Source organism: Malaclemys terrapin, chromosome 5, assembly GCF_027887155.1.
Source record: "Malaclemys terrapin pileata isolate rMalTer1 chromosome 5, rMalTer1.hap1, whole genome shotgun sequence".
NCBI lineage: Eukaryota > Metazoa > Chordata > Testudines > Emydidae > Malaclemys > Malaclemys terrapin.
Genome location: NC_071509.1, coordinates 135,346,162 through 135,359,247, shown reverse-complemented (window position 1 = coordinate 135,359,247; position 13,086 = coordinate 135,346,162). Strand labels below are relative to the sequence as shown.

Sequence of the window (13,086 nt, the reverse complement as noted above, 5' to 3'; positions counted from 1 at the left end):
TACCCCTGGGCTACTTCCGTTTTCCCCCTCGGGGCCTACCTCGTTGGCGATGCCGGGTTCAGGCCAGTCCAGCAGCATCGGTTCCTCTGGTGCAGGGCTTGGGGGCTGGTCCGGCAGCTCTCCCCCAGGGTAGCTGGCACGGGGCAGGCTTGGCTCCTCCTCGGGGTAGCTGGTCCGGGGCAGGCTTGGCTAGTCCTCCTCAGGGTACCTGGCACGGGGCAGGCTCGGCCAGTCCTCCTCAGGGTAGCGGGTCCGGGGCAGGCTTGGCCAGTCCTCCTCAGGGTACCTGGCACGGGGCAGGCTCGGCCAGTCCTCCTCGGGGTAGCTGGTCCAGGGCAGGCTCGGCCAGTCCTCCTCAGGGTACCTGGCGAGAGGTAGGCTCGACCAGCGCGGGGGGGTAGCAGGCGGCTCGCGGCCTGCGGCTGTCTCCGAAGCAGGCGCTCGGCCCGGGACGTCTGCTCTCTCTGGCAGCCTGGGCCTCACTAAGCTCTGCCGGCGGGCTTTTATACTTCCGGGTCGGGGCCGTGACCTCGGAGGGGCGGGCACCGGACCCGGTGGCTCCGCCCACGCTGGGGTTGGAGGAAGCTCGGCCCTATCAGAGACGGAGGGGTGCCACACCGGCTCACTACACATGCATACTATGTAATGTTTGATGACTTTTTATGACTTTTGCTGTCCCTAATGCTGTCTCTTTTCCCCCATAGAAAATAAAAGATGTCCCCAAAAAAGCCTTCAGGAGCTCAGTATTGGGCTCAGTGTTGTAGCAAGGTGCAAATGTGATGGGAACATAGGCGCCGACTCCATGGTGCTCCAGGGCTGGAGCACCCATTGGGAAAAATTATCGGGTGCTCCGCACCCACCGGCAGCCAAGCTCCCACCTTCTCGCCTCCTTCTCTCCCCACCCCCCGAGCACGCCGCGTTCCCCCACGCCACCTAACAGCTGTTTGGAAGTGCTTATGACTTTCCGGGAGGGAGAGGGAGGAGCCGGGATGCGGTGCGCTCAGGGGAGGAGGTGGAGAAGAGGCAGGGCGGGGACTTGGGGGAAGGGGGTGGAATGGGGACGGGAAGGGGGCAGGGCTGAGGTGGGAAAAGGCAGGGTGGGGCCGGGACTTTGGGGAAGGGGTGGAATGGGGGTGGGGCGAGGGTGGTGCAAGGGTGGGAAGAGGCGGGGCCAGGGGCTGGCGGGGAGGTCGAGCACCCACCAGGCAGAGGGGAAGTCGACACCTATGGACGGGAAAATATCTGAAACAGAACAACATAGACCAGGCTTTAGGCAGTAGTGATCATCCCATGGGCAAAGACTATCAGTGCGAGGGCAAAGGCGAGAAAAGCGCCCTTTTGAACTAAAGGACTAGGGTTAATATTCTAAGTCTGTCCCCTATTGTAACACTATTTAATACTGGTCCACCCAATGTTGGTGCACAGTTCAATTATTTGATGTTAGTACATTTCAGTTATTCTTGAAATTAAAAAGTTTCTATAAGCTTAGAGGAAACCATTTTTTTTAAATTGCTTATATATGGCATGAATAAATACTGATGTACAGATCCTAGCATGCAAATTTGTCATCCTATATGACAGGGATAAATCATGCATGCAAATCGTGCATCAAAGTAATGAAATCGGCTACAAAAGCAATAAAAAATAAGGTATTCAAAAGTTTAACAAATGGAGTGGGGGACGCTGAAGACACTCCTCACCTGGAGCGCCATATGGTCTAGGGCCAGCCCTGTTCTGGGCCACACCCATGGCTGTGTTGCAGGTCATGTTACAAAACCATGGGGCAGTCACATCACCCAGGCTACCTGCCTCCAGACCCATAGGCGGCAGGTTTGTATAATTTTTGGTGGTGCCCAAAATGGTGGTGCCCTTTCCCCCCCCCCCCCCGGCTCCCGCCCTGTAAGCTGATATATATATTTTATTAACTAGTGTAAACATGGACTGGAAGCCGTAAGCATTTAAGTGCAATGTTTCTCTTTCTTGCACAATATCACTACCAGAAAAATCCATTGTTGATTATTAGTGGTCCTACAAATCAAGAATTTGTTGCTGGGATAAAATGAAACTACAGCGCATCGGCGCCACAAGATTACAAGGGTCAATTAAAAGTGGAAAATCAGAAGCAGCATTTGCCTGCTTCAATATACAGTATGATATTTTGTTGCACCTGTTGTGACGAAGTGGGAATGTTCTTCATGTTTTCTCTGACTACTGTGTGGGTGCCTCAGTTTCCCCTGCAAGGTGCCAACTGAAGGTGTTGGGGACAAAGAGATCAGGTGGCCTCCTTGTCCGGAAGAGACACAAAGGCCAGAGGAGGGAGTGTCAGTTTGGAGCTGGCTCGGGAAATGGGGAGAGGCCCAGAACTTGGGTCTGGGCTCCCCACCCCCCAAGATGGACCTGACTGAGGGGTCCTGTTTTCTGTACCTACAAGCTCTGTTTTAGACTGTGTTCCTGTCATCTAATAAACCTTCTGTTTTCCCGGCTGGCTGAGAGTCATGTCTGACTGCAGAGTTGGGGTGCAGGGACCTCTGGCTGCCCCAGGACTCCGCCTGGGCGGATTCGCTGCGGGAAGCGCATGGTGTGGAAGGGCATGCTGAATGCTCCGAGGTCAGACCCAGGAAGGTGTAAGCTTCTTGCCCTGGAGACAGTATGCTCAGAGAGAGGAGGCTCCCCCAGAGTCCTGACTGGCTTTGAAGGAGTGGTTCCAGAGCATCCCAGCGTCCCCTTCCACACCATGTGCTTCCCGGAAGTCCGCACAGGCACTAACACTCCCTCCTCTGGCCTTTGTCTCTTTTCCAGGCATTAGGAGGCCACCTGATCTCTTTGTTCTCCAACACCTTCAGTTGGCACCTTGCAGGAGAGCGGCCCAAGCCATTAGTTGTCCGGAGACAGGGTTTCGGCCATTCTCTGTGCAGACACCATCACACTGGCCCTCTAGGGCTCTACAACAATCACACCCCCTTATCCCACCATCTAGATCCTTAAGAAATTCATAGGGGAAACTGAGGCACCCAAACAGTATTCAGAGAAAACATTAAGAACATTCCCACTTCGTAACACCTGTATACGACTAGTTATATACTTTAAAGGGTGTAAAATAATCAAGTATTGTGCTAAACACAATGATACTCCAAACTGACCAAGCACCTTTACCCCTCCTTCCTTCACAAGCTGCACTGAGCACAGTTTCACAGCCTGGGGCGCAGCACTGGGGGGATAAGTACAGGGTGGGGGGCAATAACCCAAAGTCACTCCTTTGCCTCCTGGTCCTGCCGCTCCCTCAGCCCCCTCTGCTGAAGGGAGACCACAAGGAAAAAACATTCCCCCCCCCTTTTCCTTCCTTCTCCACCGGCACCAGCTGGGCTTCAGAGCCCCCTTCCCTGCCGCGCGGCTGCCTCGCTCTGCATGGAGCTGCCGGGGACCGCGGGCTGCTACTCCTCAACCCCCCGCTGCGCTGCCACCCCTTCCCCTCCTGGCAGAGCCCACCCCAGCTTGGGAGCCTCCTCCTCCTCATCCCCAGGGAGCTGGGCAACCAGCCTACACTGCCTGCAGCCCCGGAGCTAGCGAGCAGGGCTGGGGATGCAGGGGGACAGTGCCCGGCTGCAGACTCCGAGTCCGGAGCCCAGTGCTGGCTGCCTGGAAATTGGAAAGGCGCCGCTTTTGGAAAATGTGCACAGAGGGGAGCAGCCGCTCCCCTCCAGCTACGCTACTGGGCGGGGGGTGGGGGATGCTCCAGGGCGGGGGGGGGTGTGCCCGCTCCAGGCAGGTCCAGGGGAGAAACCCAGCTCCAGATATTGGTGGAGCACAGCCCCCAACCTTGAATATTCCTGGTGCTCGGGCACCACGAGTCCATATAACCTGCCGCCCCTGTCCAGACATTATGGGGGTTCACTGGCATTGACAAATGTAGTGGAAAGCCAACTCAGATTTACAGCCTTTAATCTGTGTGTGTGCTCATAGGCAGGCACATTTGACATCAGGGCCGGCTTTAGTAAGTGCGGGGTCCGATTCGAATACCCAACGGCTGTCCGGGTCTTCGGCGGCACTTCAGCAGCGGATCCTTCACTCGCTCCAGGTCTTCCATGGCACTGAAGGACTTGCCGCTGACGTGCCTCTGAAGACCCGGACCGCCGCCAGGTGAGTAAAAAAATTAAAAAGGCACCTAAGTTAGGCGCTTTTCTTTAGGGCGTGGGGCCCTCTTATGCATGGGGCCCAATTCGGGGGAATTGGCCTAAAGCCGGCCCTGTTTGACATGCATATGCAATTTGAATGAAAGACTCTTTTGCAGGGCATCACTTAATATCTAGCACTTACAGTGCTTTTCATCTCAAAGCACCTAATGGTCTACACATCAGTTTTGGCATATCTAGACTTTCTGGAACCTGCTGGTTTGAGTCACAGCAGGCTCAGCTTAGCTTTTCAGGTGTAGTAGAGAAACTCAGTACCATGTAGTTTACTGTGTCGGGCCTTGTAGATGAGACCTTAAAAACCGAGGCCAAGATTCCCAACGATAGCTTGCTGTAGTTTGCTAATGATAGTGGCTGCATAATCACTCTGGTGGAGTAACCTCAGTGTTGCCATCTCTTGTGATTTTACCACAAGACACATGATATTTGGTGGGTTTTCTTCAAGCCACAGCCCCTGGAGTCATGTGGTTATGTGGGAATCTCAGCGCACAACAGCTGAAACCATCACTGAGTCTAGTGACAGTCCAGAGGGGTGGGGCTTGAAGTCCCATCTGCATTATCCAAATGGCAGTTATGGAACTGAAGACCCCACAAAAATAGAAACGTATGGAAAAAATCATATCTAAAGTAGTTAACAGTTGCTGTTTGCTTTGGTGCCACCATTTAATTTCAATTTCTCCCTTGTCTAAGCCAACTAAACACCTAAGCCAGGGGGAAGGAAGCTACTGCTGCTTCAGATCTCCGTTCGGAACTGCAGTGTCGATCCCTTCATCTTCTCTTTATAATCTGAGTCAAATGCCTCATTCTGGGCCACGGTGAAGTGATTCTTCCAGTCGCCCGCAATACCTGGAGGAGAAAACCAGGAATCACTGAGTGAAATTCTGTGGCCTGTGTTATGCAGGAGTTCAGACTAGATGGTCACCATAATGGTCCCTTCTGGCCTATAAATCTGTGAATACAAAGGAATGATTCAATCTATAGTCTATTTTCTCCCTTCTGTCTCTTGCCTCTTTCAGAGATCTCACTAGGGCTTGGTTAAATGATGACAGTTTTTCACCCTAATTCCCCATTAGTTCCATTTCTCCTTGAGTAGTGTTTTTCCTAGGCAGCTCCATCGTTAGCCAGGTTTGTCTGGTAAAGAATAAAACTTGGATCCTGAGATTTTCCCCACCTATGGAAGCAGAACTAGTGGCTGGCTTTTCCTCAGATTATAGCTGTTATTGGCCCTGCTTCTATGTTACCAGCCATTCCTCTTTCCTGTAAACCCTCCTATAATTCTTGTGATTGGGCTCTCACCTTTTCTCATAAAGGGAGACACACTGTGATCCATATGATCTTTTGATACCATCTTATAATTGGCAGTGGGGTTCTTCTGCATCTCCTGGAATGAGGTGTGATGAAGGATTTTATTCACCACATCCTCCTTCAAGTCCTTTCCCAGAAACTGTAACACCTTTTGTATTTCACGTTTAGGATCCTAGAAAGAAAGACAGTTTGTCAGATGCCACACAGAATGATGTGGAAACTATTAAAAGGTGCTGGTACAACGTCACTTTTTCAGCCCGGGTGGTGGGATTGGGGACAGTGAGAATGGAGGGGTTTGGCATTTCCTTTTAAAGGGAGATCCCTAATCTTCCAAATCTGTGTGTGTGTAATATTATTGGGAATCACCAGATAGCACTATTGCAAATTATATTGGCTAGTTCTGTTTATTTGAATGTATAGGAATTGGATCGAGGAGACATGCCTATTGTCAGCTGTGATGTAGTTCTTTTCAGAAGTTGAGCATATTACCTGTGAAGCCTGATCCCTCTGCCTGATTCTTTTGCTCTCTGAATAAGTATTGTTGATAGGCATAGCTGCTTCCTACTTGTTATACTCATGCAAACAAACAACGCATGTGGGGCCAAAACATTACATGAGTTTATATTCTTTCCCTCCCTCACCTCTTTCATGTCCTCATAGAACAGGTACAGAATTGGCTTGTCCTTTCTCTTCTCCCACCAGCCTTTCACATGATCATACCAAGGTCCAAACGCAACTAAATCAAAGAGAGAGGAATATAAGAGAAGGGAAACATTCACATTTAATATGGATTCACTATGATATCAGCAAAGAAGTCAGATTAAATAGTGAATATTTTGGCTGACTCAAAAAAAACCCATAATGGCACAATCATGCCAGGATAATGGGTTGATAGGGAAATAAGGGGGTGCTGGATGTCTTGAGACACCCCTTTTAACACAACTAATTCCCGTCCCCCCTCCAGGAATGGATAACTTGAGACTTTAGCTAGGCAAGCAGACTGCCTGAGCATCTAAGGCCTGGTCTACACTATGGAGTTAGGTCGAATTTAGTCGCGTTAGGTCAATTTAAAAATGAATGTGTCCACACAATCAACTCTGTTTTGTTGACCTAAAGGGCTCTTAAAATCGACTTCTGTACTCCTCCCCAGCAAGGGGAATAGCACTCAAATCGATTTTGCTGGGTCGAATTTGGTGTAGTGCGGACGCAAATCGATGGTATTGGCCTCCGGGAGCTATCCCAGAGTGCTCCATTGTGACTGCTCTGGACAGCATTTTGAACTCCAATGCACTAGCCAGGTACACAGGAAAAGCCCTGGGAACTTTTGAATTTCATTTCCTCTTTGGTCAGCGTGGCAAGCTCAGCAGCACAGGTGACGATGCAGTCCCCCCCCATCATCTCCGTCCCTGAGGTTATCGCAGATTAGAAGGTGAATAAAACGCACTCGCGATGACATGTTTTCTGAGCTCATGCAGTCCTCCCACACTGATAGGGCACAGCTTAATGCATGGAAGCATTCAGTGGCAGAGGCCAGGAAAGAATTAAGTGAGCACGAAGAGCGGAGGCAGGACGTGATGCTGAGGCTAATGGGGGAGCAAACGGACATGATGAAGCGTCTGTTGAAGCTGCAGGAAAGCCAACAAGAGCACAGACCCCCGCTGCATCCACTCTATAACCGCCTACCTTCCTCCCCATGTTCCACAGCCTCTTCACCCAGACACCCAAGAACGCAGGGCGGGGAGGCTCTGGGCACCCAGCTACTCCACTGGAGAGGATGGCCCAACAACAGAAGGCTGTCATTCAAACAGTTTGTTTTTTAGTGTGGCTACAATAAGCAATGTGGCCTTGGACTTTCCTCCTCCCCAACCCCACCCAGGCTACCTTGTCCATTATCTCTTTTTTTTTTTAATTAATAAAGAAAGAATGCATGGCTTCAAAACAATAGTTACTTTATTTCGAAGTGGGGAGGGTGGTTGGCTTACAGGGAATTAAAATCAACAAAGGGGATGGGTTTGCATCAAGGAGAAACACACACAACTGTCACACCGAAGCCTGGCCAGTCATGAAACTGGTTTTCAAAGCCTCTCTGATGCGCAGCATGCCTATCTGTGCTCTTCTAATCACCCTGGTGTCTGGCGCGAAACGATTGTCTGTTGTTGCTTTTACGGAGGGAGGGGCGACTGACAACATGTACCCAAAACCACCCGCGACAATGTTTTTGCCCCATCAGGCATTGGGAACTTAACCCAGAATTCCAATGGGCGGCGGAGACTGCGGGAACTGTGGGATAGGTACCCACAGTACACCGCTCCATACGTCGATGCTAGCCCCGGTAGTGAGGACGCACTCCGCCGACTTAATGCGCTTAGCGTGGACGTACGCAATCGACTGTATAAAATGGATTTCTAAAAATCGACCTAATTTCGTAGTGTAGACATACCCTTAGGGATGTTCTAGGTGGATCCGGTTCTTGTTTCTGGACCAGAAACCAAGAAGTGGAGGTTGATGGGAGATGTGTTCATGTTCTTTTATCTTGCCCTGTAGGGGCTTCTGTCTAACTGAAATTTGGATACACTTATGGGAAGAGATTCTCATGTGGTATAATAAAGTATCTTTAGAGCAGCTGATAATCTGCTCCATAGTTCTTGGTTTAGCACGGTCACAGCCTGTGAGCTCAGTGTTGTAGGGAGAATCTAGCTTCAAGTTTTACCTTCCCCAGTTACAAACTTCTCCAGGAACTCATCCCAGGTGCCAGGCTCTGGATGCATCTTTGCCATTTGGTAGAAATGGTAATAAGAGACTGCCACATCCTTGGCATTTCGGGCAACGTAGATGATCTGTGGAGAAGAGAAGGATGTTTACCATGATCAATCGAGTCTATGTTAGAGTAACAAATCTGATTGAAAAACAAGAAAATAAATTTGCAAAAATATTTTCAGATTTCTTCCCACCCATATTTTCATTGAAATCTGACATATTTTCAGTTCTAAACATTTCAGTTAGCTCTGACATTGGCCAAAAAAGAGAGGGGTGGGGAGATTTATGAATACTGTGTCTATTTTTCCACCAATTTTGCAACCAAACTTCCAAAAAAAAAAATGTGACCAGTTCTATTGAATGAGCAAGTGTTTAAGGCACTTCAGCTGTTTGTAGGTCTCTCTCCAGAGTCACTATAAGTCTCATTGGAGAAATCACACTTCCAGGCTTAGTCATGGCATTAAAAGGCAAATCCCTCCGAATTTTGAAAAAAATGAACTGCTCAGAACCAAAGGGGCGTGGCAGAAATTCACAAGGTCACAGTCAACTGACGGGGACTGGCAGAGTAGGCAACACTACTGTTCCTCAGCGATATAATCTTTCACCCAGGGAAGTCACAGCACTTTACAGCCCTGAGTAATGTAGTGTTTTGCAGATGGGGAAACTGAGGTACAGGGAGGTACACTGAGCAGGAGTGGCAGAATTGTGAATAGTACCCAGTAGGCCTAATGGCTACTCTTGTTCTTTAACCATTAGTGCTGCCTCCCCCATCCTTGCAAAGAATCAAGCTGGAGGGGAGAGAGAAAGAGATTGAGTCCAACAATCAGCATTTCCTTCACAGTTGCCTAGAAAAGAGCACCCTGCTCTTAGGGGGGGAAATCCTGGCCCCACAGAAGTCAACGGGGCCAGGATTTCACCCTCAGGGTATGTCTACAATGCAACTGAAGGAGTGATTGCAGCCCACAGACAATATACCCGTTCTAGCTTTAATCTAACTACCACAGCTAAGAATAGTAGGGCAGACACAGGGACATGGGCTTCAGCATGGCCTGTACAGGCATGCCAGGGATCCTGGGGATGTACTCGCATTTCTAGCCTGCACCACCATGTCCTCACTGCTATTCTTAGCCATGCTAGCTAGATTAAAGCTAGAGTGGGTAGGCCAACCTGTGCTTCAAATCACCCCTTTGGTTGCAGTGTAGACATAGCCTTAGTCCCTGCTATAACTTGGCCCTGGAATCCTCCTCTCCAGCACTGCTGAGGGTATCAAATATGTCTGCAAAGTGCATGGATTGTAGAAATTCAGGGATGATATCTCATATCAAATTAGGCTCATTTGAGTGATGCATTGTTTGACCATCAGTACTTACAAAGATAGTTGGATTTAGTCACTGAGAATCTTTGTGTGTGTTTAAAAAAAAAAAACTAAACACACAGCAGGACTAGAATCCTATGGAAACTCCAGCTTAATCCATGAGTGTATTAATTTCCAGTGGAAAATCTCAGATAGAAGGCTGCTTGTATGGATAAGGCACTGCCTGAGATCTAGGTTCAGCTGCCAGATCTCTTACAGATTCATTATGTGATCTTGGGCAAGTCATTTAATCTCTCCATTCCTTAGTCCCCCATCTGTAAAATGGGGATAGTAGTGCTTCCTTTGTCTATTTATATTGCAAACTCTGCGGGGCAGGAATTTTCTCTCGCTATGTGTATTCACAGAGTGTAGCGCAATGGGATGTCCATCTTGGTTGGAGCCTGTGCTACTGCAATGCAAAGAAATAATAATAACCTTGCAGTTGTTTTCCCAAAAAGAGTCAGGAAGGAGTTGAACAGGAAGATGGGTCTTTACTAACCGGGGAGAGGGCATTTTAGCCAGCTGTGCAACACCTACAAAATGCAAAAGGGATTAAAGGAAAAAACAGGATTATTACAGCTTTGATCATAAACTATTTATACTCAGAGGGCCACTTTACGAAGAGAGGAATTGGGCCCGCAGCCTTTAATAATCCTGAGCTGCCATTCTGTCTCTCTCTACTGGATGAAGTCCCGATAGATGTGGATAAGGGTAGAAGTAGATTTAAGCAACTAAAGAACCATACGTTGGTTATGAAAGTGGAGCTGGTGAAATCTCCCTCACTGCTGGGTAGGCATGTTGTGTGCACATCTGGCAGAGTTTCCACAGGGGGTAGTTTTCAGGAAGTCAGACTAGATCATCTAATCAGCCTTGTCCATCTCTAACTTTTCTGATTCTAGTGAAATGTACTTATGTGAAGCTGTATGAGAAATCTTCTCTCTCCCACCCCCGTCTTTTAATGAGGTGTGAATATAGCTCTGTAAAAACATAGTAGCACATCTTAAAAATGTCAGGATGTGAACATATAATATTCTATACCCCTTTTAGGGCCAGATTTTCAAAAGAGCTCAGCACCTAACAACTCCCCTTGCGAACAGTGGAAATCTCACCTTTAGGGTGGGATTTTCAAAAGAAAATATGAGAGTTAGGTGCTCAACCTCTGTTGACCATTACTGGGAATTCAGCACCTAATTCCTATAAACTCTTTTGAAAATCCCACCTTAATCCATTTTTGTATTGTTATTTTTAAAACATTTCAGTTCATATTTAAGTTCCTTGTGCACAAGATCCTAATACCATTGACAGTTTGCACTTATATATGGCCAGATCCAGTGGGAATCTTTCCATTGACTTCAGAGCACTACAGATCAGACTCAGGGCAGGTCTTCACTACAGGGGGGGGTCGATTTAAGATACGCAAATTCAGCTACGCGAATAGCGTAGCTGAATTCGACGTATCGGAGCCGACTTACCCCGCTGTGAGGACGGCGGCAAAATTGACCTCCGGGGCTCCCCGTCGACGGCGCTTACTCCCACCTCCGCTGGTGGAGTAAGCGCGTTGATTCGGGGATCGATTGTCGCGTCCCGACGAGACGCGATAATTCGATCCCCGAGAGATCGATTTCTACCCGCTGATTCAGGCGAGTAGTGTAGACCTAGCCTCAGAGTGCCTTTTATTCCAAAGAACTCAGAGTGCTTTAGAAACAGTAGAGGCTAAATTCTATTCTCAGATCTATACATGCACTCCCAACACAGTCAGGGAGATTTGCTTGTATATATCTGAGGACAGAATTTGGCGCCAGTTAACCAACCCTCCCAACAGCCCAGGGAGGTAAGTATATATCCTCATATTCAGTTTTGGCCACAATTCCTAAAGGGAGGGTTGTCAAAGCTGCAGCTCCAATCTCTCCGGGAGCCTGCCTGGAGTGTGTGAAGCTTTACCATTTGAAATTCCAGGGATGATCAGCTCCATGAAAGGGACCCGAACGTAAATCGCATCCCGTTTACACTTCTCTGTATCACCGTTGTTATAGATCATGTCCACAATTTCACTGATCCAGGTTGTGCCTGGAAATATAAAGCAAACTCGCTAAATACTCTTCTAGCATGCAGTAGGCAGGTCATAAGCATGGAGTCAGATCCTCACTTGGTGTAAATTGAAGACAATGGAGTTATGCCAATTTACACCAGATGACGATCCCTTCTAGCCTATGGCCTTTAGCAATAGACTTTGAGGGTGGTGAAATCAGTGCTCCTGGGCTTTCTTGGCCTGTGCTTGAATATGTGATGTCAGTAACAAAGTGACTATCATCATGGAAGTCCAGTATCACCAAACTTGATATAACATCACAATGTTTCTGCTACTGCCTGAAGACCCAATGCAAATTTCCCACTAGGCTTGTGGGAAATAAACTACTCACAAATGGAGGTGTGAATTGATAGAATCCTGCCACCCTTCAGCGCTGAGCCTGTGTTGAGGGCAAAAAGCCACTTCATCCATCCTGGGAAAGAAGAACTCACCTCCGGCTCATGTTGGTCAGTATCAAGTTGACAATTTCCATTTCTGAACACTGAGTGAAGGCACTCCAGTGTCAGACCACAAAGTCTATAGCATTCAGCAACAGGACAGTCTATGGCTAAATGATGGTAAGAGAGCAACACGGAAGGAATATTTTGCCACTTTTTGAACACATCCATGTTAGGACAAAGGAGTTCATGGTCTTATTCTCTTTCTATGCACAGCATTGTCACAGGGCATGGCTTCTCCCCAGCTTCCAAACACTCCCGGCCCAGTCACCTTTGAGAAGGTTTATTTGCATAACACAGGCAAGAAGAGCAACAGAAAACAGTCTGGCACTCCTCCTTCTGGTAGTTCCCCACTGAGGTCTAATCAGCTCTGTTCCCTTCCTGGAGCAGTAGGCTCAGTGCTGCTTTCCTCAGCACCTTTCTCCAGGGACCCACTGCAGGAGTTAGCTCTACTCCACCATGGCTTCCCTTCCCCAGGCACAACCTATCCCACCCACTTCTTTCACCTCTTATTTCCTGCTCTCTGGCAGCCCTTTATAGGCCCAGGTGTAGCCCAGCCCCCTTTAATTGGCTGGATTGAGTTCACGGTCTCTGATGCAGGAGAGCTAGGCCCAGTTCTGCTCACAGGGACCCAGAGCATGGGGTTGCATCCCTGACCATCTTGGCTAATAACCATTGATGGACCCATCCTCCACGAACTTATCTCGTTCTTTTTTGAATCTCATTATAGTTTTGGCCTGGAAGGCTTCTTAGCTTCTTCCCTACATGACAAGGTCAAGTAAAACCCATGTAGACTGCAGTGTTTTGAATAGGGTTCTTCAATAAAAAGGGATCACGAAGGTACAGATGGAGGAGGCTTTGAGTAAGAGATTTCTATACCTAATGGAGGAATTGATAAAGGAGTTATGGTCTGAATGTGGCATACATGTGGCATAAGAGTTGGGCAATAGCCTCCAT

General features: G+C 48.5%; 1 protein-coding gene across 3 annotated transcripts in view; it reads right to left on the bottom strand.

Moving 5' to 3' along the window:
- Positions 1–3,922: 3,922 nt before the first annotated feature.
- Positions 3,923–13,086, bottom strand: part of LOC128837928 (sulfotransferase 1 family member D1-like) — a 26,983-nt gene continuing 17,819 nt past the window's right edge. For all 3 annotated transcript variants that reach the window (XM_054029626.1, XM_054029629.1, XM_054029628.1), the window contains exons 3-8: positions 11,545–11,670; positions 10,039–10,136; positions 8,203–8,329; positions 6,134–6,228; positions 5,484–5,664; positions 3,923–5,033 (exon numbers count right to left, since the gene is read on the bottom strand). In XM_054029626.1, the coding sequence (XP_053885601.1) occupies positions 4,921–5,033; positions 5,484–5,664; positions 6,134–6,228; positions 8,203–8,329; positions 10,039–10,136; positions 11,545–11,670 (740 nt within the window). In that variant the 3' untranslated portion in view covers positions 3,923–4,920. The remainder of the gene's footprint in view (positions 5,034–5,483; positions 5,665–6,133; positions 6,229–8,202; positions 8,330–10,038; positions 10,137–11,544; positions 11,671–13,086) is intronic.